Here is a 27737-nt window from a genome sequence, read left to right as displayed (position 1 = left end):
TCCCCTTTTTCCTCCAAACATAATGATGGTCATTATGGCCAAACAGTTGTATTTTTGTTTCATCAGACTAGAGGACATTTCTCCAAAAAGTACGATCTTTGTCCCCATGTGCAGTTGCAAACCGTAGTCTGGCTTTTTTATGGCGGTTTTGGAGCAGTGGCTTCTTCCTTGCAGAGCGGCCTTTCAGTTTATGTCGATATATGACTCATTTTACTGTGGATATAGATACTTTTGTACCTGTTTCCTCCAGCATCTTCACAAGGTCCTTTGCTGTTGTTCTGGGATTGATTTGCACTTTTCGCACCAAAGTACGTTCATCTCTAGGAGACAGAACGTGTCTCCTTCCTGAGCGGTATGATCTCATGGAGCTGCGTGGTCCCATGGTGTTTATACTTGCGTACTATTGTTTGTACAGATGAACGTGGTACCTTCAGGCATTTGGAAATTGCTCCCAAGAATGAACCAGACTTATGGAGGTCTACAATTAGCCTATCAGAATCTTCTAAAGCCATGACATAATTTTCTGGAATTTTCCATGCTGTTTAAAGGCACAGTCAACTTAGTGTATGTAAACTTCTGACCCACTGGTATTGTGATACAGTGAATTATAAGTTAAATCATCTGTCTGTAAACAATTATTGGAAAAATTACTTGTGTCATGCACAAAGTAGATGACCTAACTGACTTGCCAAAACTATAGTTTGTTAACAAGACATTTGTGGAGTGTTTGAAAAACTAGTTTTAATGACTCCGACCAAAGTGTATATAAACTTCCGACTTCAACTGTAGCCCTTGTTTGGGGGGGGGGACAGAGTCAATATACTTTAAAATAACTAAAACCAAATCAAAACTATGTAGAAATTATAATGGACCTGCAGTGGGTATGATACATATTCACCACCCCTGGATTTTATCACATTTTGTTGCATTACAAAGTGGGATTGAAATAGATTTAATTGTGATTTTTTTATTTTGTCATTGCTCTACACAAAATACTCCATAATGTCAAAGTTATACAAATTTAATAACTATATTATAGTTGTTACATAAGTATTCACCCCCTTTGTTAAACAAGCAGGCAGGAGTAAAATGTGGCTTAACAAATCATATTACATGTTACATGGACTCAATATGTGTGAAATAATAGGGGTTGACATGATTTTTCAATGACTACCCCTTCCTCTGCCCCCCATTTCAAGCACAGATTCAACTACAAAGACCAGGGAGCTTTTCAAAGGCCTTATAAAGAAGGGCAGTGATTGGTAGATGGGTAACAATAAAACATCAGACATTGAATGTATCTTTAAGCATGGTCAAGTTAATAATTATGTTGTGGATGATGTATTAAACCACCCAGAAACAACACAGATACAGTCGTACTTCTAAACTGAGCTGCAGGACAGGAAGGAAACTTCTCAGGGATGTCACCATGAGTGTCACGAACAGAAGAGGACCCAAGAGCGCAAGTTCAAATTCAGAGTTCTTTATTCAAGGTTACAGGCGGGAAGAGGAGTCCCAGGGGTGTCAGGGGTCTTTCAGGGTCCTCCTGTGGGTGCCTGTGCTCCGGGGGTCACCAAATGTCCGGGGGTGTCCAGTCCAAGTGCTTAGTGTGTGTGTTCCCCAGTGATGGAGCGGCGTATCGGGCTGAGGGTGGTGAAACGTCTGGGCACGCTCCTCTGGTGGTCGGAGACCGGAGGGGCTGAAGATCGGAGAGTAGTCGAGGTCCAGAAGGCAGGTTGGGATAGACGGGGCAGTAGAACAAGGAGGCAGTCAAGAAAGGATCGGTATCACAAACAGGAGTCAGAGCGCAGACAGGCAGGTTACTGGTCCGGGTATGAAGACGATCTGACAGGGCTTGGCTGAAAAACAGGGCTTGATATACTGGGAGAGGTAGTGGGGAAATGCAGTTCAGCTGGCAGAGTAATTAGAACAGAGTGAGGCAAGGTGAGGATGGTGAGTGGGAAATGCAGTGCAGCTGGCCAGGTAACAAGAGCAGAGCAGGGCAGGTGGAGCTAGTTAGGCTGAGTAGAGAGAGGGAGGTGAGCAGAGTGGAAGATAATTGAATGCAATTAATGTTGCTACCAGGGAGAGAGAGTGCTCATGACAGGACCCCCCTCCAAGGGACGGCCCCAGAAGTCCCAAGAACAACATCATGCCGGGAGGGTGGAGGGGAGCAGGCGGCGGGTCAGAACTCCTCCGAGCGGTCCGAGTGAATCTCCTCATCCTCAGAAGGAGCTGGAGGGTCACGGTCGGGAGACAGGACAGGCACTGAGACAGGAGCAGGGCGGGCCGGACGGCTAGGAACCCCTCTTGGACGGCCCCTACGGATTGCAGGCTGATCAGGATGTAGTCGGTGGAAGTCAGTGATAAGGGTCCGGTCCACTATCCTCCTGGCCGGGATCCAGGTCCTCTCCTCTGGACCATATCCCTCCCAATCAACGAGGTACTGGAGACCCCTACCCCTTCGCCTAGAGCGGAGCAGCCGCCGGACGGTGAAGACAGGACCGCCATCTACGAGGCGCGGAGGAGGTGGCGCCGGAGCTGCAGGGACCAGGGGACTTTCATGGACCGGCTTGACCTTGGAGACGTGGAAGGTGGGGGTGGACCCGCATGGAAGCGGGCAACTGAAGTCGGACCGCCGTTGGACTGATGACTTTCTGCACAGGAAAAGGACCAATGAAGCGAGGGGCCAGCTTTCGTGATACAAACCCGCAGCGGCAGATCCCGGGCAGACAGCCAGACCTTCTGACCAACCCGGTAAGTAGGTGCTGGGGTCCTCCGTCGGTTGGCACCGACGGCGTAGCTGGTTCCAGACTTCAGGAGCACAGTGCGAGCCTGGGCCCAAGTGCGGCGGCAGCGGCGGGCATACGCAAGAGCAGACGGACAGGTGGCATCCGCCTCCTGGCTGGCAAACAGTGGAGGTTGATACCCGTAGACACACTGAAAGGGGGAGAGCCCGGTGGAGGAACTGGTGAGTGAATTATGGGCATATTCCACCCAGAGCAGGTGTTGAGCCCAGGCCCGGGGATTTTGGGAAGCCACACACCTCAGTGCCTTCTCCAGCTCCTGGTTCATGCGTTCAGTCTGGCCGTTTGACTGCGGGTGGAATCCAGACGATAGGCTGGCGGTGGCCCCAAGGAGATGACAGAACTCCTTCCAAAAGGTTGCTGAGAATTGCGGGCCCCGGTCTGACACTATATCCTGGGGTAGGCCATGGATACGAAACACATGTTCCAGGACCACCTGGGAGGTCTCTTTAGCAGAGGGTAGTTTGGGAAGGGGCACGAAGTGGGTCATCTTACTAAAGCGGTCAACAATGGTAAGGATGACTGTGTGTCCGTCAGAGGGCGGAAGGCCCGTAACAAAGTCCAGTGAAACGTGGGACCAGGGCCTCTTGGGTATGAGTAGGGGTTGCAGCAACCCAGCAGGAGGCTGGTTGGGAGTCTTGTTTCGGTTACAAGTGGGACAAGCTCGGATGAATTCTCGGACATCCCGTCTCATCCCCCGCCACCAGAACCGCTGGCGGACCAGATGAAGGGTGCGAGTGATGCCGGGATGACAGGCCAGACGGGATTCGTGCCCCCACTGAATCACAGGTGACCTGAGATTTGCTGGAACAAACAGACGGTTGGGGGCGCTGGTGCTTGGACCTGGCTGGTCCCGAAGAGCCTCCATGACCTGCTTCTCGATCTCCCAGGTGAGGGCCGCTACGACCAAGTGGCTGGGAAGAATGGGAGCTGTCATGGCGGTGGTCTCGTCCTTCTGAAACATCCGGGAAAGAGCATCAGGTTTGATGTTGCGAGATCCCGGGCGGTAGGAGAGCGTGAAATTGAAGCGCGTAAAGAACAGAGACCACCGCTGTTGACGGGAGTTCAGCCTCCTGGCTGTTTGGATATACTCCAGGTTCTTGTGGTCTGTCCACACTACGAATGGTTCCTTTGACCCCTCTAACCAGTGCCGCCATTCTTCAAGGGCGAGCTTGACAGCCAACAGCTCGCGGTTCCCAATGTCGTAGTTGCATTCGGCAGGGGTTAGCCGACGGGAGTAGAAGGCACAGGGGTGCATCTTGCCATCCTCAGCTGCTCTTTGAGAAAGCACTGCACCCACTCCCACGTCCGAAGCATCTACCTCCACCACAAACTGCCTTGCTGCATCTGGCATCTGGAGGATGGGAGCAGAAGTGAAACATGTCTTGAGGATATTGAAGGCCTTATCAGCAGCTGATGTCCATTGGTACGGTTGTTTAGTGCTGGTTAGCGCCGTGAGGGGTGCAGCCACTGTGCTATAGTTTCTGATGAATCTCCTATAAAAGTTGGCAAAGCCCAGGAACTGTTGCAACTTCTTCCGAGACTCAGGAACTGGCCAGGAAGTGACAGCCGACACCTTCGTGAGATCCATCTGAATGCTGCCCTCGGTCACCACATACCCCAGGAATGAAACGGTCTTGGCATGGAACTCGCACTTCTCTGCCTTCACGAAAAGAGAGTTCTCCAGCAGGCGGCGCAGGACCAACCGGACGTGGTGCGTGTGTTCTGACAGAGTCTTTGAGAATATTAAAATATCGTCAAGGTACACAAATACGAACGTATTTAGCATGTCCCTGAGGATATCATTCACTAGGGCTTGAAAAACTGCTGGGGCATTGGTGAGGCCGAAGGGCATGACGAGATATTCATAGTGGCCGGTTGGTGTGTTGAACGCTGTCTTCCATTCGTCTCCCTCCCTCATCCGCACCAGATGGTAGGCATTGCGAAGGTCCAGCTTAGTGAATACAGTGGCTCCCTGCAGCAGTTCGAAGGCAGACGAAAGTAAGGGCAGTGGGTAGCGATTCTTAACCGTGATGTCGTTCAGACCCCGGTAATCTATGCATGGACGAAGAGAACCGTCCTTCTTGCCGACAAAGAAGAATCCCGCTCCTGCGGGGGAAGACGACGGTCTAATTATCCCGGAGGCAAGAGAGTCATTAATGTAGTCCTCCATGGCCTTTCTTTCCGGGGCTGACAGTGAATACAGACGACCCTTGGGAGGTGCTGTGCCAGGCAGGAGATCAATCGCGCAGTCATAGGGTCTGTGTGGGGGTAGAGATGTCGCCTTGGATTTGTTGAACACCTCTTTCAGGCTGTGGTAACAGGCCGGAACATTGGATATGTCGGAGGTAGCGCTAGATCCTTCCCGGTGAACGGGCAGGGTAGCCCCCTTAAACAGGTCTGGTGACAACTCCTTCCCCACTCACGGACTGTTCCTGTCTCCCAGTCGATGTGGGGGGTTGTGCTGACGGAGCCACGGGTATCCAAGAATGAGTGGTTGGCCAGGTGAGTGTAGGAGGTGAAACTGGATGGACTCCTGGTGGTTTCCTGACAGCAGGATTGTCACAGGGGCGGAGATATGAGTGACAGTGCCAAGATGATGCCCATCCAGGGCTCGTGCAGGAATGGGTTGTGTCAGTTGATGATGGTTCACGCCCAGTTGCTGTGCAAGCTCAGGGTCCATGATGTTTGCTTCGGCTCCGGAATCCACAAGGGCGGCCAATGTATGAGTCTTGTCAGAAAGCTGAAGGCGGAGATGAAGCAGGGTCTTTCGGATGGAGGGAGACTGAAGGCTTGTTGAGCTCACCCGGATCTCCCCCTACACCTGGTGAGCTGCGGCTTTTGCCGGACAAGTAGCGACACGGTGATTCTCGCCACCACAGTAGAGGCAAAGGTTGGAGCTTAGACGGCGCCGACGCTCCTCGGGAGTCAGAGAGGCACGGCCAATCTCCATGGGCTCAGGCTGATTGAGTTGGCTATGGGACTTGACAGGCAGGGGCTGGACAGAAGCGGTATCGACCCGAGTACGGATGGCAGGTTGACTGAGACGGCCCTTCTCCCTCCTCCGGGTCTGTATACGGCGGTCAATGCGAACGGCAAGGTCAATGGCGGCATCAAGCGTTGAGGGCGGGTCATGGGAAACAAGCTCGTCCTTGATATAGTCCGCCAGGCTATGGAGGAAGGCTTGCACCAGTGCCTCTGGGTTAAACGAGCTTTGACTGGCCAGGGTACGAAAGTCAATGGAGAAGTCTGCCACTGTCCGATTGCCCTGACGGATGGTGAGCAGAGCTTGTGACGCTTCGGCTGTTGGCGAGCCTAGGTCAAAGACCTTTAACATCTCCTCCTCAAAGGCACTGAAGGAGGCACAGGCTGGGGTTTGCCGGTCGAATTCCGCCGTTCCCCACAACCGAGCTCGACCGGTGAGATGTGTGATGACATACCCCACCTTGGCTCCCTCTGTTGAGAAAGTCCTGGGCTGTAGTGCAAACTGGATTCGGCAGCTGCTCAAGAATGGTCTTACTTGCTTCTGGTTGCCATCAAACGTTCCGGGTTCCCAATCCTTGGTTCAGGAGCGTGGGGATCTGGTGGCAGCACTGCCGGGCCTGCAGCATTGGGACCTCCAGCGGAGGGATGAAGGAGTATCGGTGGTACAGGAACAAAAGGACCAGGGGGTGCAGGTGGAGTAGCCGGGCTTGAGAGTAGTTGCAGGGCTTGGGCTAGCTGTTGTTGCTGCAGTTGGAACTGTTGTTGCTGCTGGTTGAATAGCTGGAGAAGGGAAGCGATGTCGCCAGCCATCCGATTTATGTCTCCCTCAGAGCGTTCCAGTCGCTGTAGGGCAGTCCTCTCTGGCTCTTCCTCCATCGTGGTCAGGGAGTGCGCTGGGTCCATGATGGTCAGATCGTTCTGTCACGAACAGAAGAGGACCCAAGAGCGCAAGTTCAAATTCAGAGTTCTTTATTCAAGGTTACAGGCGGGAAGAGGAGTCCCAGGGGTGTCAGGGGTCTTTCAGGGTCCTCCTGTGGGTGCCTGTGCTCCGGGGGTCACCAAATGTCCGGGGGTGTCCAGTCCAAGTGCTTAGTGTGTGTGTTCCCCAGTGATGGAGCGGCGTATCGGGCTGAGGGTGGTGAAACGTCTGGGCACGCTCCTCTGGTGGTCGGAGACCGGAGGGGCTGAAGATCGGAGAGTAGTCGAGGTCCAGAAGGCAGGTTGGGATAGACGGGGCAGTAGAACAAGGAGGCAGTCAAGAAAGGATCGGTATCACAAACAGGAGTCAGAGCGCAGACAGGCAGGTTACTGGTCCGGGTATGAAGACGATCTGACAGGGCTTGGCTGAAAAACAGGGCTTGATATACTGGGAGAGGTAGTGGGGAAATGCAGTTCAGCTGGCAGAGTAATTAGAACAGAGTGAGGCAAGGTGAGGATGGTGAGTGGGAAATGCAGTGCAGCTGGCCAGGTAACAAGAGCAGAGCAGGGCAGGTGGAGCTAGTTAGGCTGAGTAGAGAGAGGGAGGTGAGCAGAGTGGAAGATAATTGAATGCAATTAATGTTGCTACCAGGGAGAGAGAGTGCTCATGACAATGAGGTCATTGGTGATTTTAAAACAGCTACAGAGTTTAATGGTTGTGATGGGAGAAAAATTAGGATGGATCAACAACATTGTAGTGACTCCACAATAATGACCTAAATGACAGAGTGAAAACAAGAATAAAAATATACAGAATAAAAATATTCCAAAACATGCATCCTGTGTACAACAAGGCACTAAAGTAATACTGCAAAAAAACATGGCAAAGGAATACACTTTTTGGCCTAAAAGCAAAGCCTTATGTTTGGGCATATCCAACAGAACACATCACTGAGTAAATGCCTCCCTATTATCAAGAATAGTGGTGGCTGCACTCAAGGTATGGGTATGCTTGACATCAGCAAAGACTGGGGAGTATTTCAGGATAAAAAGAAACGGGATGGAGCTAATCACATGCAAAATCCTAGAGGAAAGCCTGCTTCAGTTTGCTTTCCACCAGACACTGGGAGAGGAATTCACCTTTCAGCAGGACAATAATACACATCACAAAGGACAAATCTACACTGGAGATGCATACCAAGAAGACAGTAAATGTCCCTGAGTTGCTGTGTTGACTTAAATCTACCTGATCATTATGGCAAGACTTGAAAATAGCTGCCTAGCCATGATCCCCAACACTTCGACAGAGCTTGAAGAATTTTGAAAATAATAATGGGCAAATATTGCACAATTCAGGTGTGCAAAGCATTTGGAGACTTACCCAAGAAGACTCACAGCTATAATCGATGCCAAAGGTGTTTCTAACATGTATTGACTCAGGGAGATGGATACTTATCTGATCAAGGTAGCATTAAGAACACCTTCCTAATACTGAGACTCTACAAGGTGGACTCTACAAGGTGTCAAAAGCCTTCCACATGCATGTTGGCCCATGTTGACTCCAATGCTTCCCACAGTTGTGTCAAGTTGGCTGAAAGTCCTTTGGGAGGTGGACCATTCTTGATACACACAGGAAACTGTTGAGCATAAAAATCCAGCAGCGTTGCAATTCTTGACACAAACCGGTGTGTCTGGGACCTACAGTGAGGGAAAAAAGTATTTGATCCCCTGCTGATTTTGTTTCTGGATTTTTTTGTTGTTATTCTGTCTCTCACTGTTCAAATAAACCTACCATTAAAATTATAGACTGATCATTTCTTTGTCAGTGGGTAAACGTACAAAATCAGCAGGGGATCAAATACTTTTTTCCCCTCACTGTACTAACATACCCCGTTCCAAGGCACTTAAATATTGTGCCTTGCCCATTCACCCTCTGAATGGCACACATACACAATCCTCAATACTCAATTGTCTCAAGGCTTAAAAATCCTTCTTTAACCTGTCTTCTCCCCTTCATCTACACTGATTGAAGTGGATTTAACAAGAGACATCAATAAGGTATCATAGCTTTCACCTGGATTCACCTGGTCAGTCTATGTAATGGAAAGAGCAGTTATTAATCATCTTTAAAAAATATACACTACCATTCAAAAGTTTGGGGTCACTTAGAAATGTCCTTGTTTTCTAAATAAAAGCAACATTTTTGTCCATTAAAATCACATCAAATTGATCAGAAATACTGTGTAGACATTGTTAATGTTGTAAATGGCTATTGTAGCTGAAACGGCTGATTTTTAATGGAATATCTACATAGGCGTTCAGAGGCCCATTATCAGCAAACATCAGTCCTGTGTTCCAATGATACATTGTGTTTGCTAATCCAAGTTTATCATTTTAAAAGGTTAATAGAACATTAGAAAACCCTTTTACAATTATGTTAGCACAGCGGAAAACTGTTGTGCTGATTAAAGAAGCAATAAAACTGGCCTTGAGACTAGTTGAGTATCTGGAGCATCAGCAATTGTGGGTTCGATTACAGGCTCAAAATGGCTAGAAACATATTACTTTCTGATGAAACTCATTAGTCTATTCTTGTTCTGAGAAATGAAGGCTATTCTATGCGAGAAATTGCCAAGAAACGGAAGATCTTGTACAACACTGTGTACTACTCCCTTCACAGAACAGCGCAAACTTGCTAACCAGAATAGAAAGAGGAGTGAGAGGCCCCGGTGCACAAATACAGTGTCTAGTTTAAGAAACAGGCGCCTCACAGGTCCTCAACTGGCAGCTTCATTAAATATTACCCGCAAAAAAACAGTATCAACGTCAACAGTAAAGAGGCGACTCCGGGATGCTGACCTTCTAGGCAGAGTTGCAAAGAAAAAGCCATATCTCAGACTGCCCATCTTAATCTTTTCTTTTTATTGGCCATTCTGAGATATGGCTTTTTCTTTGCAACTCTGCCTAGAAGGTCAGCATCCCGGAGTCGCCTCTTCACTGTTGACATTGAGACTGGTGTTTTGAAGGTACTATTTAATGAGGCTGCCAGTTGAGGACCTGTGAGACGGTAGTGTATATAATTTTTCTTCCACTTTGACATTACATAGTATTTCGTGTAGATCGTTAACAATGACATCCATTTGAATCCAACGTTTTAACACAATAAAGTATGAAGAAATACAAGGCGGGTGAGTACTTATGATTCACACAGTTTCTTGACTGTGTCCAGCTCGCTAATAATCACTGAAATGAAATCTAGACAGTAAGGGAGCACAACAAATTCCCAAATAACTATGGATGGAAGACTAGTTTGACGGCAAGGAACACATTTTCAGTTCCACCCAACACATAACACATTTTCAGTTCCACCCTTCAAACATTTTTGAAGAACCAATGTGGCCCCCAAGGCAACATTAGTTTGACACCCCTGTTTTATACTGTACATTGTGGCCACCTTAAGGTCATTTCTAAACCTTCCCTTGGTGACTTTTTAATGATTTGATCTAGTATACTGCACTATATGATTCTTTAAAAAGTCTTTGCCACTGCCCGCCTATCATGCCATTCATATTCCTACGAAAAGGACATGGGTCTGCAGTGTGGTTCTTTCAGGGAAACCAACACAGTGGTTTCCCACTGAGCCACAGTCTTTGTAAATACACCATGAGCCCAGAGACCAGGACAGCTTTATGTGGGCCCAGTGAAACCCATATCAAACTGATTGGGGTGTATGTGATCTTCAACAAAGGCTCTGTGTGATCTCTTATGACAGAAGTGGCAACACACACACACATATACTGTACAAACAGGCACATACACCAAGAACGAGAAAGAGAGAGGGGGAGAAAAATAGAGAGAAATAGAGATAGACACGTGGCTTTGCTTCCACTGAAAATTGAATAAATCCATTTTCTGGGAAAACAACATGCGGTACTGTATTTTGTATTTATTTATTTACTTCTCCCAATGTCAAGCTGTAGTGTACACTTCCCTATCAACTGTTGTCAATGAATTATTGTGACATCACACATGTTCTAAGTTCTCCCTGAACAGGAAGTACCACACATACAAAAAAAGTATAATATTTGAAATTAATTTTTTTACATAAAAAAACTTCGCTATCAACTGTTGTCAAGGAAATACTGGGACATTGCACAAGTTCTCACTGAACACGAAGTACCATCCATACGAAAAAAAAAATATTAAACATGTATTTTTTGATTAAATCATATAGTTTACATGTGAAATATATATATTTTTGAATAAATATGTATTTATATAATACATTTTAAAGACATCCGAACATATATTACGGAATTTATTTCAAATGTATATACACTTATGTAAAAATGTATATCACATATGTTAAATGCATCAGAACATGCATTTAATCCATTTCAAAATACCTTCTGAAATACATTATTTTTGAATACATGTTCATATGAATTTAATAATATATTTGGTAAATATATTTTGAAATGTTTTTGTAAACGTTTTGTAAAATATATTCGAACATTTATTTTAATGTATTTGTAAAAAAAGTTTTTTTTTTTATTAAAGTGTATGACAAATACAACAAATTGGCCAAATCATATTAAACCAAAATGAAAAAATAAAACAATTAAATGTTAGTAGTCTCTTTGGTATCACATGCACTTACGTCAGTCTCATTAAGACAGTAGAACTGACAGTGTACAAGCTTGACTAATAATTAGAGAACACAACATAACACATGACCTGGCATGACAATCCATATCATTGGAGGCCAAAAAGCACAAAAACAAAGCCATGCCCCCAACAAGTCTTTTAATAGGCTGCCGCTGCTACAATATACAGTGGAAAAAAAGTATTTAGTCAGCCACCAATTGTGCAAGTTCTCCCACTTAAAAAGATGAGAGAGGCCTGTAATTTTCATCATATGTACACGTCAACTATGACAGACAAAATGAGAAAAAAAAATCCAGAAAATCACATTGTAGGATTTTTAATGAATTTATTTGCAAATTATGGTGGAAAATAAGTATTCGGTCAATAACAAAAGTTTCTCAATACTTTGTTATATACCCTTTGTTGGCAATGACACAGGTCAAACGTTTTCTGTAAGTCTTCACAAGGTTTTCACACACTGTTGATGGTATTTTGGCCCATTCCTTCATGCAGATCTCCTCTAGAGCAGTGATGTTTTGGGGCTGTCGCTGGGCAACACGGACTTTCAACTCCCTCCAAAGATTTTCTATGGGGTTGAGATCTGGAGACTGGCTAGGCCACTCCAGGACCTTGAAATGCTTCTTACGAAGCCACTCCTTCGTTGCCCGGGCGGTGTGTTTGGGATCATTGTCATGCTGAAAGACCCAGCCACGTTTCATCTTCAATGCCCTTGCTGATGGAAGGATGTTTTCACTCAAAATCTCACGATACATGGCCCCATTCATTCTTTCCTTTACACGGATCAGTCGTCCTGGTCCCTTTGCAGAAAAACAGCCCCAAAGCATGATGTTTCCACCCCCATGCTTCACAGTAGGTATGGTGTTCTTTGGATGCAACTCAGCATTCTTTGTCCTCCAAACACGACGAGTTGAGTTTTTACCAAAAGTTATATTTTGGTTTCATCTGACCATATGACATTCTCCCAATCATCTTCTGGATCATCCAAATGCACTCTAGCAAACTTCAGATGGGCCTGGACATATACTGGCTTAAGCAGGGGGACACGTCTGGCACTGCAGGATTTGAGTCCCTTGGCGGCGTAGTGTGTTACTGATGGTAGGCTTTGTTACTTTTGTCCCAGCTCTCTGCAGGTCATTCACTAGGTCCCCCCGTGTGGTTCTGGGATTTTTGCTCACCGTTCTTGTGATCATTTTGACCCCACGGGGTGAGATCTTGCGTGGAGCCCCAGGTCGAGGGAAATTATCAGTGGTCTTGTATGTCTTCCATTTCCTAATAATTGCTCCCACAGTTGATTTCTTCAAACCAAGCTGCTTACCTATTGCAGATTCAGTCTTCCCAGCCTGGTGCAGGTCTACAATTTTGTTTCTGGTGTCTTTTGACAGCTCTTTGGTCTTGGCCATAGTGGAGTTTGGAGTGTGACTGTTTGAGGTTGTGGACAGGTGTCTTTTATACTGATAACAAGTTCAAACAGGTGCCATTAATTCAAGTAACGAGTGGAGGACAGAGGAGCCTCTTAAAGAAGAAGTTACAGGTCTGTGAGAGCCAGAAATCTTGCTTGTTTGTAGGTGACCAAATACTTATTTTCCACCATAATTTGCAGATAAATTCATTAAAAATCCTACAATGTGATTTTCTGGAGAAAAAAATTCTCAATTTGTCTGTCATAGTTGACGTGTACCTTTGATGAAAATTACAGGCCTCTCTCATCTTTTTAAGTGGGAGAACTTGCACAATTGGTGGCTGACTAAATAATTTTTTCCCACACTGTAATATATATATATATATATATATATATATATATATATATATATATATATATATATATATATATATATATATATATATATATATATATATATATATATTTTAACTAACTTGCATTTAAATGAATTTTAATTACTACAAAAATGACTACAAACATGATCAATTATCAGTCATGTTTTGACTCCATGTGTATATGACAAGTAAACAAACAAACTTGACGAGAGCAATGCAACCAACGTCCAATAGGCACAACTTAATGTGTACTAGGTCATTCCACGAAATGAGTTCCTTTTGATATGTTAAGTAGAAATGTTCCACCAATATTGACATTTAAAAGCCTGTTATATGAAATGAAGTGCTGTTTAATATAGACCACATGGAGAATTCAATGAATCAGACTTGCTAAAGTGCCAACATTAAGCATTATGACACATCCCTCCATGCACCCTCAGTGACTTCTAAGAAGATTTTAACCCACTTACCCCCCAAAATACTCAAAGATTTCACCATCATTGTAAAGCTCTAGTTATTTTGTTGCTTTGACAAAGTTGTTTCTGAAGATTATTATTTATTTAATGTGATTAGTGATTCATTTACGTCTGTCTCTCATTTTAAGGTCAACACTTTTACTTGAATTGAACATTTGTTTCAATATGGTGAAACTATTCCTTTTTAAATTGATTTCAAAAGAAACATTGAACATCCAATAGCCAAATCATAGTGGAAAAGTATGTGAGCTGGTTCTACTCATTTTGGCAATTTTCTGGTGTTTTGTGGTGAAAAACTAAGCGGGTCGAGCATAACGCGTCAACCCTGTTACCCATAGATAGAGAGGCTAGAAATGCTTTAACAATGTGAATATTTCATTAAATTGCCCCTCCCTGTTGCACACAACAAGCTTCCATTCCCCCTGTCACAAGGGGATTCATGGCTGATTTAACTAGTAATTACCAGTTGGAGGGCCGTTCAAGTGGATCTTTCCCAGATGTGGTAAATTCCCACTTCCCACTTGGTTATAAACACATCATAACACTGGTAACCATCCACTGTAGAGCTGTGTAATACCACTAATTGGAAGCACAAGACCTAGACCTACAATGTGACATATTGTGGAGTGTTGTATGATGTATAGTTTTTGTGTACATTGATAATAATAATAAAAACAGCCTAGTGCCTGATCTCACTAGATTAATTAAGCTGAAGAGAGCCACTTACTACAGTACTTTTTTTGTACCTCTTGAGATGGGAAAACTTGTTTTTATGAAGTTGAACATGTGTGCTTTATGACAGAATGTAAAAATTAGGTGAAATCAAAAGTAGTTTTTTTTTACACAATTTAAATTATATCACTGACAAAGTTTTTCAATGACAAAAATATTCCCATTGATCAATACCGAAAGAGTAATTTAAGAAGACAAATTAGAAACCACTTTGGCCACCATGTAGACTAGTTGTCATGGCCATGCATTTCTGGAATGTTGTCAGGCATTACATGCATTTTTAGCAAAGATGCAAATGTGCCTACAGTTGAAGTCGGACGTTTACATACACCTTAGCCAAATACATTTAAACTCAGTTTTTCACAATTCCTGACATTTAATCCTAGTAGAAATTCCCTGTCTAAGGTCGGTTAGGATCACCACTTTATTTTCAGAATGTGAAATGTCAGAATAATAGTAGAGAGAATGATTTATTTCAGCTTTTATTTCTTTCATCACATTCCCAGTGGGTCAGAAGTTTACATACACTCAATTAGTATTTGGTAGCATTGCCTTTAAATTCTTTAACTTAGGTCAAATGTTTCAGGTAGCCTTCCACAAGCTTCCCACAATAAGTTGGGTGAATTTTGGCCCATTCCTCCTGACAGAGCTGGTGTAACTGAGACAGGTTTGTAGGCCTCCTTGCTTGCACACACTTTTTCAGTTCTGCCCACAAATGTTCTATAGGATTGAGGTCAGGGCTTTGTGATGGCCACTCCAATACCTTGACTGTGTTGTCCTTAAGCCATTCTGCCACAACTTTGGAAGTATGCTTGGGGTCATTGTCCATTTGGAAGACCCATTTGCGACCAAGCTTTAACTTCCTGACTGATGTTTTGAGATGTTGCTTCAATATATCCACGTAATTTTCCTTCCTCATGATGCCATCTATTTCATGAAGTGCACAAGTCCCTCCTGCAGCAAAGCACCCCCACAGCATGATGCTGCCACCCCCGTGCTTCATGGTTGGGATGGTGTTCTTCGGCTTGCAAGCATCCCCCTTTTTCCTCCAAACATAACGATGGTCATTATGGTCAAACAGTTTTATTTTTGTTTCATCAGACCAGAGGACTTTTCTCCAAAATGTACGATCTTTGTCCCCATGTGCAGTTGCAAACTGTAGTCTGGCTTTTTTCTGGCGTTTTTAGAGCTGTGACTTCTTCCTTGCAGAGTGGCCATTCAGGTTATGTCGATATACAGTGGGGGAAAAAAGTATTTAGTCAGCCACCAATTGTGCAAGTTCTCCCACTTAAAAAGATGAGAGAGGCCTCAATTTTCATCATAGGTACACGCCAACTATGACAGAAAAATTGAGATTTTTTTTCTCCAGAAAATCACATTGTAGGATTTTTAATGAATTTATTTGCAAATTATGGTGGAAAATAAGTATTTGGTCACCTACAAACAAGCAAGATTTCTGGCTCTCACAGACTTGTAACTTCTTCTTTAAGAGGCTCCTCTGTCGTCCACTCGTTACCTGTATTAATGGCACCTGTTTGAACTTGTTATCAGTATAAAAGACACCTGTCCACAACCTCAAACAGTCACACTCCAAACTCCACTATGGCCAAGACCAAAGAGCTGTCAAAGGACACCAGAAACAAAATTGTAGACCTGCACCAGGCTGGGAAGACTGAATCTGCAATAGGTAAGCAGCTTGGTTTGAAGAAATCAACTGTGGGAGCAATTATTAGGAAATGGAAGACATACAAGACCACTGATAATCTCCCTCGATCTGGGGCTCCACGCAAGATCTCACCCCGTGGGGTCAAAATGATCACAAGAACGGTGAGCAAAAATCCCAGAACCACATGGGGGGACCTAGTGAATGACCTGCAGAGAGCTGTCACCAAAGTAACAAAGCCTACCATCAGTAACACACTACGCCGCCAAGGGACTCAAATCCTGCAGTGCCAGACGTGTCCCCCTGCTTAAGCCAGTATATGTCCAGGCCCATCTGAAGTTTGCTAGAGTGCATTTGGATGATCCAGAAGAGGATTGGGAGAATGTCATATGGTCAGATGAAACCAAAATAGAACTTTTTGGTAAAAACTCAACTCGTCGTGTTTGGAGGACAAAGAATGCTGAGTTGCATCCAAAGAACACCATACCTACTGTGAAGCATTGGGGTGGAAACATCATGCTTTGGGGCTGTTTTTCTGCAAAGGGATCAGGACGACTGATCCGTGTAAAGGAAAGAATGAATGGGGCCATGTATCGTGAGATTTTGAGTGAAAACCTTCCTTCCATCAGCAAGGGAATTGAAGATGAAACGTGGCTGGGTCTTTCAGCATGACAATGGTCCCAAACACACCGCCCGGGCAACAAAGGAGTGGCTTCGTAAGAAGCATTTCAAGGTCCTGGAGTGGCCTAGCCAGTCTCCAGATCTCAACCCCATAGAAAATCTTTGGAGGGAGTTGAAAGTCCGTGTTGCCCAGCGACAGCCCCAAAACATCACTGCTCTAGAGGAGATCTGCATGGAGGAATGGGACAAATTTGTGGAGTGGTTGAAAAACAAGTTTTAATGACTCCAACCTAAGTGTATGTAAACTTCCGACTTCAACTGTACATCTATTTGAAATACATTTTACTTGACGTTAAATATATTGAAATGCATTTCATTCCATATGGGCACTAGGGAACTATACTGTATATAGTTTTATGTAGCTAGCTAGCATGTCATTTCTGACAAACACATTGCTTAAAGTGAGTCAAAATGGCCTGGTATCTCAGCAACTCTCCAAAACTACAACTTTTGTGGGACACAGTAATTCATAACCATTATAGTCATGTCTGCCATGATGGCAAAAATAAATGCTAGAGTGAGAGAGTGCATGCTGCTGAATTCAGCGGAGAGAGTTTAATAGTGATTGAGAAGAACGAGCAGGAATTGATTCATTGCCCAACAGCTGATGACAGTTTTTCATGCAGATAGCCATTGCTCAACATTGGGACTGTAGGACATTATCTAATTGTTGAGTGTATCAGTCTTGTTACATTATCCCTCAAGGCTATCCAGGCCTTTATTTCCTTGTAATAATAAGTTAAGTTGTTGATGCGCTGCATATAGCTGTTTTTGTTATAAAGGCGGTGGTGTTTTTTCGCAGCTTGTACATGCAGTAATGTAATCCCATAGGTAGCAAACTAAGTTATATTGTCATCAATGAAGGAAGGTTTATGTACACTACCAGTCAAAAGTTTGGACACACCTACTCATTCAAGGGTTTTTCTTTATTTTTACATTGTAGAATAATAGTGAAGACATCAAACTATGAAATAACATTTGAAGTATCATGTAGTAACCAAAAAAGTGTTAAACAAATCAAAATATATTTTATATAGCCACAAAATAGCCACCCTTTGCCTTGATGACAGCTTTGCACACTCTTGGCATTCTCTCAACCAGCTTCATGAGGTAGTCACCTGGAATGCATTTCAATTAACAGATGTGCCTTTTAAAGGTTAATTTGTGGAATGTCTTTCCTTCTTAATGAATTTGAGCCAATCAGTTGTGTTGTGATAAGGTAGGGGGGTTTACAGAACAAAGCCCTATTTGGTAAAAGACCAAGTCCATATTATGGCAAGAACAGCTCAAATAAGCAAAGAGAAATGCCAGTCCATCATTACTTTAAGACTTGAAGGTCAGTCAATATGGAACATTTCAAGAACTTTGAAAGTTGCAAAAACCATCAAGCACTATGACGAAACTGGCTCTCAAAAGGACCGCCACAGGATGTGATGAATACTCAGGGAGAAAAAGGTGTAGATTCTAGAGCAGAGCGTGGCAGGTGTGTATTATGCCTTCGCAGAAGGCAGGAATAGTGCACAGGCAGGCAATGGTCATACACAGGTAGGCAAACAGGCAGGTGAATCAAAACTTGGACTGAAGGCTATAACTGGTTCTCACAAACAAGCTAGGAAAAGGCTTAGTAGAGTCAAAACGAACAATACCTCACAAGGCACAAACAGAATGAACTGAACTAAATAAGGAGCTGATGAGACCAGGTCAGTAACTAACACAGGTGAAATCAATAAACAAAAATGAAAGACAGGGCTACGTTCAAGAACACAAAGAAACAGGGCTATGTTCAAGAACACAAGGTGAACTAAGAAAATAAATATAGAACCTTACACAGGAATGGAAGACCCAGAGTTACCTCTGCTGCAGAGGATAAGTTCATTAGAGTTACCAGCCTCAGAAATTGCAGCCCAAATAAATGCTTCAGAGTTCAAGTCACAGACACATCTCAACATCAACTGTTCAGAAGGGACTGAGTGAATCAGGCCTTCATGGTTGAATTAATGTAAAGAAACCACTACTAAAGGACACCAATAAGAAGAAGAGACCTGCTTAGGCCAAGAAACAAGCAATGGACATTAGACCGGTGGAAATTTGTCCTTTGGTCTGGAGTCCAAATTGGAGATTTTTGCTTCCAACCGCTGTGTCTTTGTGAGATGCGGTGTGGGTGAACGGATGATCTCTGCAAGTGTAGTTCCTACCGTAAAGCAGGGAGGAGGAGGCGTTATGGTGTGGGGGTGCTTTGCTGGTGACACTGTCTGTGATTTATTTACAATTCAAGGCACACTTAACCAGCATGGCTACCACAGCATTCTGCAGCGATACACCATCCATCTGGTTTGGGCTTAGTGGGACTATCATTTGTTTTTCAACAGGACAATAACCCAACACACCGCCAGGCTGTGTAAGGGCTATTTTACCAAGAAGGAGAGTGATGGAGTGCTGCATCAGATGACCTGGCCTCCACAATCCCCCGACCTCAACCCAATTGAGATGGTTTGGGATGAGTCGGATGGCAGAGTGAAGGAAAAGCAGCCAACAAGTGCTCAGCATATGTGGGAACTCCTTCAAGACTGTTGGAAAAGCATTCCAGGTGAAGCTGGTTGAGAGACTGCCAATAGTGTGCAAAGCTGTCATCAAGGCAAAGGGTGGCTCTTTGAAAAATCTCAAATATAAAGTATATTTTGATATGTGTAACACTTTTTTGGTTACTACATGATTCCATATGTGTTATTTCTTGTTTTGATATCTTCACTATTATTCTACAATGTAGAAAATATTAAAAAATAAAGAAAAACCCTTGAATGAGTAGTTGTGTCCAAACTTTTTACTGGTACTGTATGTATTTAATGTATCAATTGAAGCATAACAGATTGTCCTTATAAAATGTTGTGTGAAGGGCATTGTAGACCAGCATACAAAACCATTCTTGTTTTATTGTTTTAAATCTCAGTATATGGAACATGGCAGAAATTATGCTTTAGGGGTTTGCTAGTACTCAAATTAAAAATAATACAATGCCCCAAATTATATTTATTTTTGCATAAGTAAAGTCGAATGCATGCAAGTCATTGTTATTTTATTGTGTTTATTCCTTTGACACATTGACAAGTGAAAATGCTAACTTAGCTTTTTCCTCCTCTGGCGTGTCACAGAAGAAAACAAACGTTGCTTTGCTTGCATTCATTATTTCGAAATAGACGAGAAGGCAGTTCTTGTGAAGAAGTCTTTAAAAAATCCTTTCAGAATTCCCTTTCCCTCTTCCCTGCCATTCCCCACTCCAGTAATATAACCCAATTATTCACCACAGAACTCTAGCCTTAATTTCTTTGGATTGCAATACAAGTAGATGTAAACATGAGGGATGCAGTGTTATGGAGGTTTAAACAGGGGTTATCTCATTAGACTTTTTATTTTAAGTAAGATGGATAATGCTCATAGGGATGTTGTTGTGTTATTATGTTTTGGTTGTCAGAGTGCCCCTTTGTGTTTTGGCCACTGCAAGAGAGTGTTGTCGTTCCTTTCTTGGCAGGCACACTTCTCTTGGACCAATTTCAACATCTTGTGTAAATTTGAAAGCAGAACCCATTCCATAAATTAATTCAGATCTTTGGAATAAATTACAGAAGCTCTGAATTTTCCTCATAAGGCCTCCCCAAGGTGTGAATTCATGACATCCCAAAAATGTTTTTCCATGAAGCCTTGATGACGTCATCTGAGATTATCAGCAGGGCAAAGATTACATAAAACCTATTCATCATACTTCATTCGGAGTGAACATGTACAAGAGTGCTTCCTCAACCTAACCCATGGAGCACAGGGGTCTAACCACAAGTCCATTTAAATATATGATTTAGCACAACAAACTCCTAGTCACTGACCAAGAAACAGTTTCTAAAAAAATCTGAACAGTTTGTTTATGACCTTCGCCTATAGCTACTGGTACTAACAGCCACAGGATGAGCAGCAGAGAGGAGACCTGGTGTGCGTCCCAAATGGCATCATATTCCCTATATAGTGCTCTACTTTTGACCAGGGACCACAGGGTGCACTAAATATGTAATAGGGTGCAAGCTGGTTGTTGGCTTGTTGGGAAACTCTATTCTAGAATGTAATGCATAGTAATTATGTTTGTGTTCTGATGTGAATGTATTTCTGCAAAGTCTAGTCTTGATGTATTTAGACATTAATTCCAGCCACATTACAGCCCACTCTGGTCAATTACAACTCTCGAAAATAAAACAATAAAACAATAAAACCATAATTATGGATATATTATGGATACAGTATGTGTACGAAGACTGTGCTTGATCTAAATCCCTGCAAGAAATGCCACTGTCTGACACCCAGCCAATCAAGTGTCCATTGTCTAGGTAGCATATGCTCCATTGGGTCACTCATCCTGTGACACTGTATTTATTTGGTCGCAGCAGATTATCCCTCTTTAAGATTGTCCTACGCAAGGTCGAGGGACTTGATCTCCAAATGCCTTTGATATGGCAGAGAATCAGTCAATTCTTTTGAAGCGGTGCAGCGGCCAGGGATTAAGTGATTTAGGAGTGCAGCAGACAGACAGCACCCGGGCTGCTTTAGCCTGTGAGATTTCCACAAACATTGCAGCACGTCAGGGCTGATTGCAGTGGCACCGGGGTAGATAGGTCAGTCTTACTATTATCCTGCCTAAGCTAGGGGTGCCAAATTACATCTTCAGTCTTAAAACCCCTCTGACTTTAGTTAAGGATGTCTTAAGCCAGAGCAAGGAGAAAAAACATATTGTGTTAAAAGGGGGAAAAGACAGCCTGACGGGTGTGATGAGAAAAGTGGTGGTGAGGCGATGTTTTAGTGGCTTACAGTGCAGTGCAGACTTCATGCAATTCAGTTCTATAAAGCCGGGCGTACGGTACGCGATTTTGGCCCCAATTTAGCTGTCCCAGACAGGTTTTTGAGATCAGAGACAAAATCCCCATGTCATTGCCTACTCGGGACACGCGGCAGTCACCGAAACTCATTTAATGTGAGCGGGTCAGCGATGCAATCTGAGGGCTACCGATCTCATCTTTGTAGTGTGAGTTGTGCAACGACAAGTTTTTAGAAAGGTGATCAGCAATAGCCAATGAGAGCTTGCCAGAGAAGAAGCCAGTGAGATGATGACGTTGTTTCGCATCACCCAGAATGTGTAGACTATCGAGCAGGAGTGATTACTACTAGTATACGTTAGTACTTGCCTTTAACAAAAGCATCAAATCGTTACAGATCTGAAATTCACAAGCAATGTTATTCAATTCCAAATGTTGGCTAGCTATTTCAACTTTGTATGGCAAGTGTGAATGTCTGACTGAACGTTTATGAGGCTGCTTTGAGCCACAGCGTTTAGCTACGTTAAATCTAATCACATCATTGTTTTTCGAGAGACAGCGTGGTATCCTGAATCCTCACGACCAAGTGAAGAATCTTTCAGTGTGTGACCACCGTCTGTGCCACATCGTTTAGTGTGCACACCACTACATTGGCAACACAAAAAATACTACAGGAAAGACGGTCGTTTAATGTGAGAGGCTCAGCGATGTTAGAATTTTGAAAGTTGTGTAGTGTCCACCAGGCTTAAGGCTATGAGGTGCGTGTCCTCTGTCTTTTATTGCTGTCAGCATCCTCTCTACCTCGTAACTAGGATGTTCTGACAGCTTTACAAGACCCATAATTTAAGTGTATTCCTGCTGGGTCATTGATGCACTCACCACACGAATGCTGCGTGTAGCTGCTATGAAAATGTACGTCTGACATGGAAACATTGGCATGAATCCAAAAAAGACAGACATTTTTCATTGATTTCCTTTCATTCATATCCTAAAACACTCATTAAAAGACATGTTTTGCAAACACGACCCATTATGAGATTAAAATCGTAAAATGTAGCTCCAGGAGCGAAGCTAAGTAAAAGAGTGACAATTGGTAATAGTGATCTGATGTCAATGGACATAGAACTCTCTAATTCAAACACGCTCTACTCCTAGTACCACTCTACCTATATCTTCCTTCTCCTCTCCCTCACCCTCTTTCTACCTCTCTCTCCATTTTAACAATTTCTCCTGAGCTCTTAGCTATGATTTATGACACACTCCCATGCTATAAATAACACAACGTAAAGCATCCTTACCTTGCCCACGTACTGTGGGTCTGACCCCATGTACTCCTCAAGCACAAAGAACTGGTTCCACACCCAGCCCCTCTTGACTCTCTGAAACCCAGATGCCCCATTTCTCATCGGGCCCACCAGGCTCCTGGGATGCTCCTTTCCCAGCCTGCTCCTGCTCAGCGGTGCGCCTGGCCGGCGTACAGGAGACAGGGAGCCTTTGTCGAAGACAAACCAAAGGAACAGCAGCATGCAGTTCCTTGTAAGCATTGGCGGTCTGTGAGTTTGAGGTCTCCAAGTTAAAGTCCCAACAAATGGATCACAACTGAAAGAGGCAGGGATGCTGAATCCGTGGTGAAGGACTGGACACAGCCAAGATTAAGAGCTGCTGGCCGGGTTGGGTTGCCTGTCACGTTCAACGATTAATGGAGCTCATCACCTGGAGGAGAGAAATCAGAAAGAAACGTTAAGCTCCTTCACCTGTATCCTTTATCTCAGTCACCTGTTGGATAATGGTAATGGGCCCCAATTACACAACACACAGAAAACAGTGCTTGAGTCAAAAGAGAGCAACTCAATTTGAAATAAAACTTTCTGCATTTTTGGTGTTTATCTATTTTTCTATCATTCCTGCTTTATCCATCCAGGATATTTATTTAAAAATGTAACAAAGTGCCTTGTAGGAGTAATCCTTTCAGCAAGCATCACTTGATACATGTTGCCTCCTGATAGTTTCAAAAGCTCTTAATAATAGCCTTTTGAAGTGAACACATGCCAAAGGTACAATCTTATCATGTTTCCAGGTTTGCACGTACTATACTGTAGGTTAGCAGGTGGTTATTACCTATGATGGAATAGAGAAACTATGCCTTTTTTTTATCAGAGACCTTCATGGGTGAAGTAATCCATCAAAAGTTCACACCAACCATTAGGAATAAAGATTGTGACATAATTCATAAATCGAACAGTAGATTTCCCCTCTTTTGACATAAAAAGGAGAGATCACAATTTAATTGAGGATACCTATTTTTGATGAATAGAGGTCATTGCTTGTCCCACTGCCTCCCCAATCATTCCAATTACACACTGGAATTATAAGTTGTAATATGCGTCCCAAATGGCACCCTATTCCCTTCATAGTGAACTACTTTTGGCCAGAACCCTATGGGCACAATATAGGAAATAGCGTGCCATTTGGGATACAACTGTAGCCTTCTCCCCAAAAAACACTAAACAAACCCCTCAGATGAGCTATCTGCTGTTCTGTGATCTTAAATAACAGGCTGTGTGCAATTGGATGTGGGCTTAGTAGACTGTGGCGATGCCCGACTCAAAACAAAAACAACAACATATCAGACCAGTGTCAACAATAACAACAAAAACATATCAAACCAGTGTCAACAGAGAGTGCCAATACTGTCTCTCACTTCTCCAATTATCACAGTCCGGTATTCACATCAACTAATGCATGAGAAATACTGTCTAACCCTGCTCTCATATCACCCACGCTAAGACATGCTTTACAATGCTTATCCATTCAACATGGCCATGGGCTAGTAGTATATTATAATTGCATTGTGTTAACTTCAAATTGGTATACAAAGTACAATAATGAATTGAAATGCCCTTAAATAGCCAACTCATATTTTTCCATCTTCTGAATACAGATAGCATGTGTCAATGACATCACTTCAGCCACTCACAACTGCCAGACAGAAAATGGATGAATACAACAACTATGTCTCTGTCAGTAACAAATACAGTCATGGGTGGTAACTATAATTTACTCGAAAAGCAAGGCACTATTTGAATAAGGCTTTCCTCTAAGCAGTGTGTTAATTTAACACTGTTCCGGTGTCTATATGGGTTCACAGACTCAACACTTTCAGTGTTGATTTAACACTCTCATTGTAAAATTATAGTTTTTTTTACACTGGAGAATTTGCTGTGTAGATACATATGTTTTCGCTCAGAACCCTTCACCCACAAACAGTACACTTTCGTTGAACTTGACAATCTTCAGTATAAGTGGCCTCCTTTAGCTCAGTCGGTAGAGCATGGTGCTTGCTTGCAACGCCAGGGTTGTGGGTTCGATTCCCACGGGGGGCCAGTATGAAAAATGTATGCACTCACTAACTGTAAGTCGCTCTGGATAAGAGCGTCTGCTAAATTACTAAAATGTAAAATGTAAGTGCTCTACATTATCCAGTTGAATCCAGACGAACAGCACCTGAATGCCTCAAGCAGTTAAGAATATAAGAACATTTGGGATAATTAGGCCTAATCATTAATCCAGTTAAGCAATGAAAAAATTTGATTACACAAAACCCAGAAAATACAAATAAAATACTGTTGTTCTGTCCAATGAAATTAGAGATGGGCAAGTGGCAACATATAATTTAGAGTGAACAATTGATGCGATCACAGAGCCGTATAAATGAGAATCAACCAAATATGTTCAATGCCAACCAAATATGTTCAATGCCAATCATAAATTGTGCAACCATTAACATTATTTATAATGTGGGCAAACCATATTAAAACACTCAAGCGTTCAACTGTAAGTTGCTCGTATACTGTATGCTTCAATTGAGCTATGGTCTTGTTACAATGTGATGAAATGCAATGGTGCAGATATAGATTTTAATAATTTCTTGTAGTAGCATTTAAGCCATTTGATGCAAAAATAATCAACAAGAAGTCAATAATACACCCGTATTAAGAGTGGCAGTAGGAGTAAAAGCCATGGGAAATATACTCTGAATTGTCCATCAACAATGGAGACAACTTAGTTTAGGATGATTCAACACCTGGCACACTCTCTCTCTTTAGTTCCTTCCTAATGTAGTTATGAGTGATGTAATAACGTGAGCACCAAGGCTTTAATTGCATAACCACAGCCCTCATTGACATCATTGTCTTTGATTAATTTCATAGACTTGGAACATTGGCGTCAGAGGGAGGATAATAAACCAAGGTTACACCCCCATACACCCAGACATTTAAGTTGATACTGTCACTGCAGTATCTTAAAAGTCTAAAGTAATCTGCAAAGTTCCCTTGCAGAATCAGGAGGAACTATCTCGACATGAGGTCAGCCCGTTGATCAGACAGGTCAATCCTTATTTCACAGAGACATAATGAAAAATGACTGTTCCCATAATTCCTGAGAATCTTGTCTACGCTCCGCTGTGCGTTCCTGGAGGGCGCTTGATGCATATTTAATGAGATAAGTTCATTAGCATGTGTCGGCCCTCGGTGCCGAGCCTTGACCCACAGTGTCTGCCTCAGATAACACCACGCAGCCGGCTGACACCATTCTCACACATTACCTCCCATAATCAAAGAACATATGGCTCACCGAGCTGCCGGCGCAGATTGGGAACCGTAAGAGACTCCCTCTGAAAGTTATTAGTTGTCAAGGCTGTCGTAAACATGACAAACAGATAAACGGCATTGACTCTGGCAGAGAGAAAAAATAGAAAACCATTATCTGGTTGAAGTTCTCCTTCATTATATATTTAATTTTTTATGATGTGGAGTGTGATATTTTAATTGTGTCACTACCACAGGTGCGTTGCTGGGTGACATGAGTGTCATCCTGAGGTGCAGAGAAGTCAAAGTTGTTTTAATAAGGTTAAGGACACGTCCGGACCAGATTCAAGAGTTTTAAAACAAGACATGTTTATATTACAAAAGTTTGGCCATGATTCTAAGGTGACAGGTGTCAAAGACTTTTCAGAATCTGCCTCCTGTAGCTCAATCCACACTGTCATTTTTGTATAACAAATATGGTAGTGGATCAGTGTGTGCAAAGTAATTAAAAATATGAATTAAGTTGTTCTCTCAGGATAAACCCATGAGCAAATATAATTGGGAAGAGAAAGATAAACCATCTTTTCAAAATCCAACAGTTGTCAAGCAGAAGTAATTTATTTTATAGATGCTGTGATTCAAACATCTGCATGTTTGACTTTGAAGAATTCATATGCCAATCATATTATGTCAGAATATGAATTTTTACTTAGTTAAGTCTCTCGCTCTCTTTCTCTTTCTCTATGATGCTCTGTGTGAAAGTTTATACAGATTTGCTTCGTGTTAATCTGAGCTCGTTCATGTCAGCGCTGCATACTCATCTTGGTGCAGAACACAATGCTGCATAACATCTGATTTAGGGGCTTCCTCTGCACTGAAAACTCATCTGGTAATGACAGCAGATGTTTCAGGGTTCGACAAACTCAGCATAATGCTCAAGGCGAGAAACTGGAGGGAAGCTGTGGCTGGCAGGCTGGCACATCCGTACTGAATAAATATGAACAGGCACAGAGAGAAACGACCCAAATAAGGAGAAAAACCCCTCCAACATCAGTAGAATGTGTAGCCAGTGCAGTCACAGAGAGAATTCATAGTAAACTCCAGCTTGCAGTCGTGTTTATATCGGCCAGACCAAAGCAGGTCTTAATATGTCTGGGAGCCTCAGGGACTAGAGGAGGAGGAGAACATAGCATTAGAGGAAAGGTAAAGAAGACTGAAAAGGAAAGGTAGTCAAAGAGAGAAAACGTGTCAGAGGACGACAAACTACCTGGAGGATGAGAGGAGGGGGAAGGTAATAAAAATGGACTAACAAATGTCTGGCCAGGCTAAATAAATAATCAGGGAGTAAAGCTTATGAATAAGTGATTGGGACTCTAAAGTTGCTGTAGTAAAGCAGAGTCCCAGCAGGGAAAACCTTGGTTACGTCCAAAATGGTACCCCTTATATAGTGCACTGCTTCTGACCAGGACCCAAAGGGCTGTGGTCAAAAGTAGTGCTCTATTTAAGTGATAATTCCCTCGAAACCGGTGTTTGGAGGATATATTGGCACGGATGTTGTTAGCAAACCATGCCAATATACAGTATCCTCCAAA

At 43.2% G+C, this 27737-nt stretch overlaps 1 protein-coding gene across 1 annotated transcript in view; it reads right to left on the bottom strand.

Moving 5' to 3' along the window:
* The window catches only part of LOC121549971 (cadherin-12-like), a 188974-nt gene that overhangs the window by 76939 nt on the left and 84298 nt on the right, over nucleotides 1-27737 (bottom strand). Inside the window, exon 2 of the mRNA XM_041862002.2 lies at nucleotides 22855-23269. Coding sequence (XP_041717936.2) covers nucleotides 22855-23100 — 246 coding nt within the window. The 5' untranslated portion in view covers nucleotides 23101-23269. The remainder of the gene's footprint in view (nucleotides 1-22854; nucleotides 23270-27737) is intronic.

This window comes from Coregonus clupeaformis, chromosome 34 (assembly GCF_020615455.1).
Source record: "Coregonus clupeaformis isolate EN_2021a chromosome 34, ASM2061545v1, whole genome shotgun sequence".
Classification (NCBI taxonomy): domain Eukaryota; kingdom Metazoa; phylum Chordata; class Actinopteri; order Salmoniformes; family Salmonidae; genus Coregonus; species Coregonus clupeaformis.
Note: the sequence above shows the minus strand (reverse complement) of the source record. Positions and strands in the feature narration are given on the sequence as shown.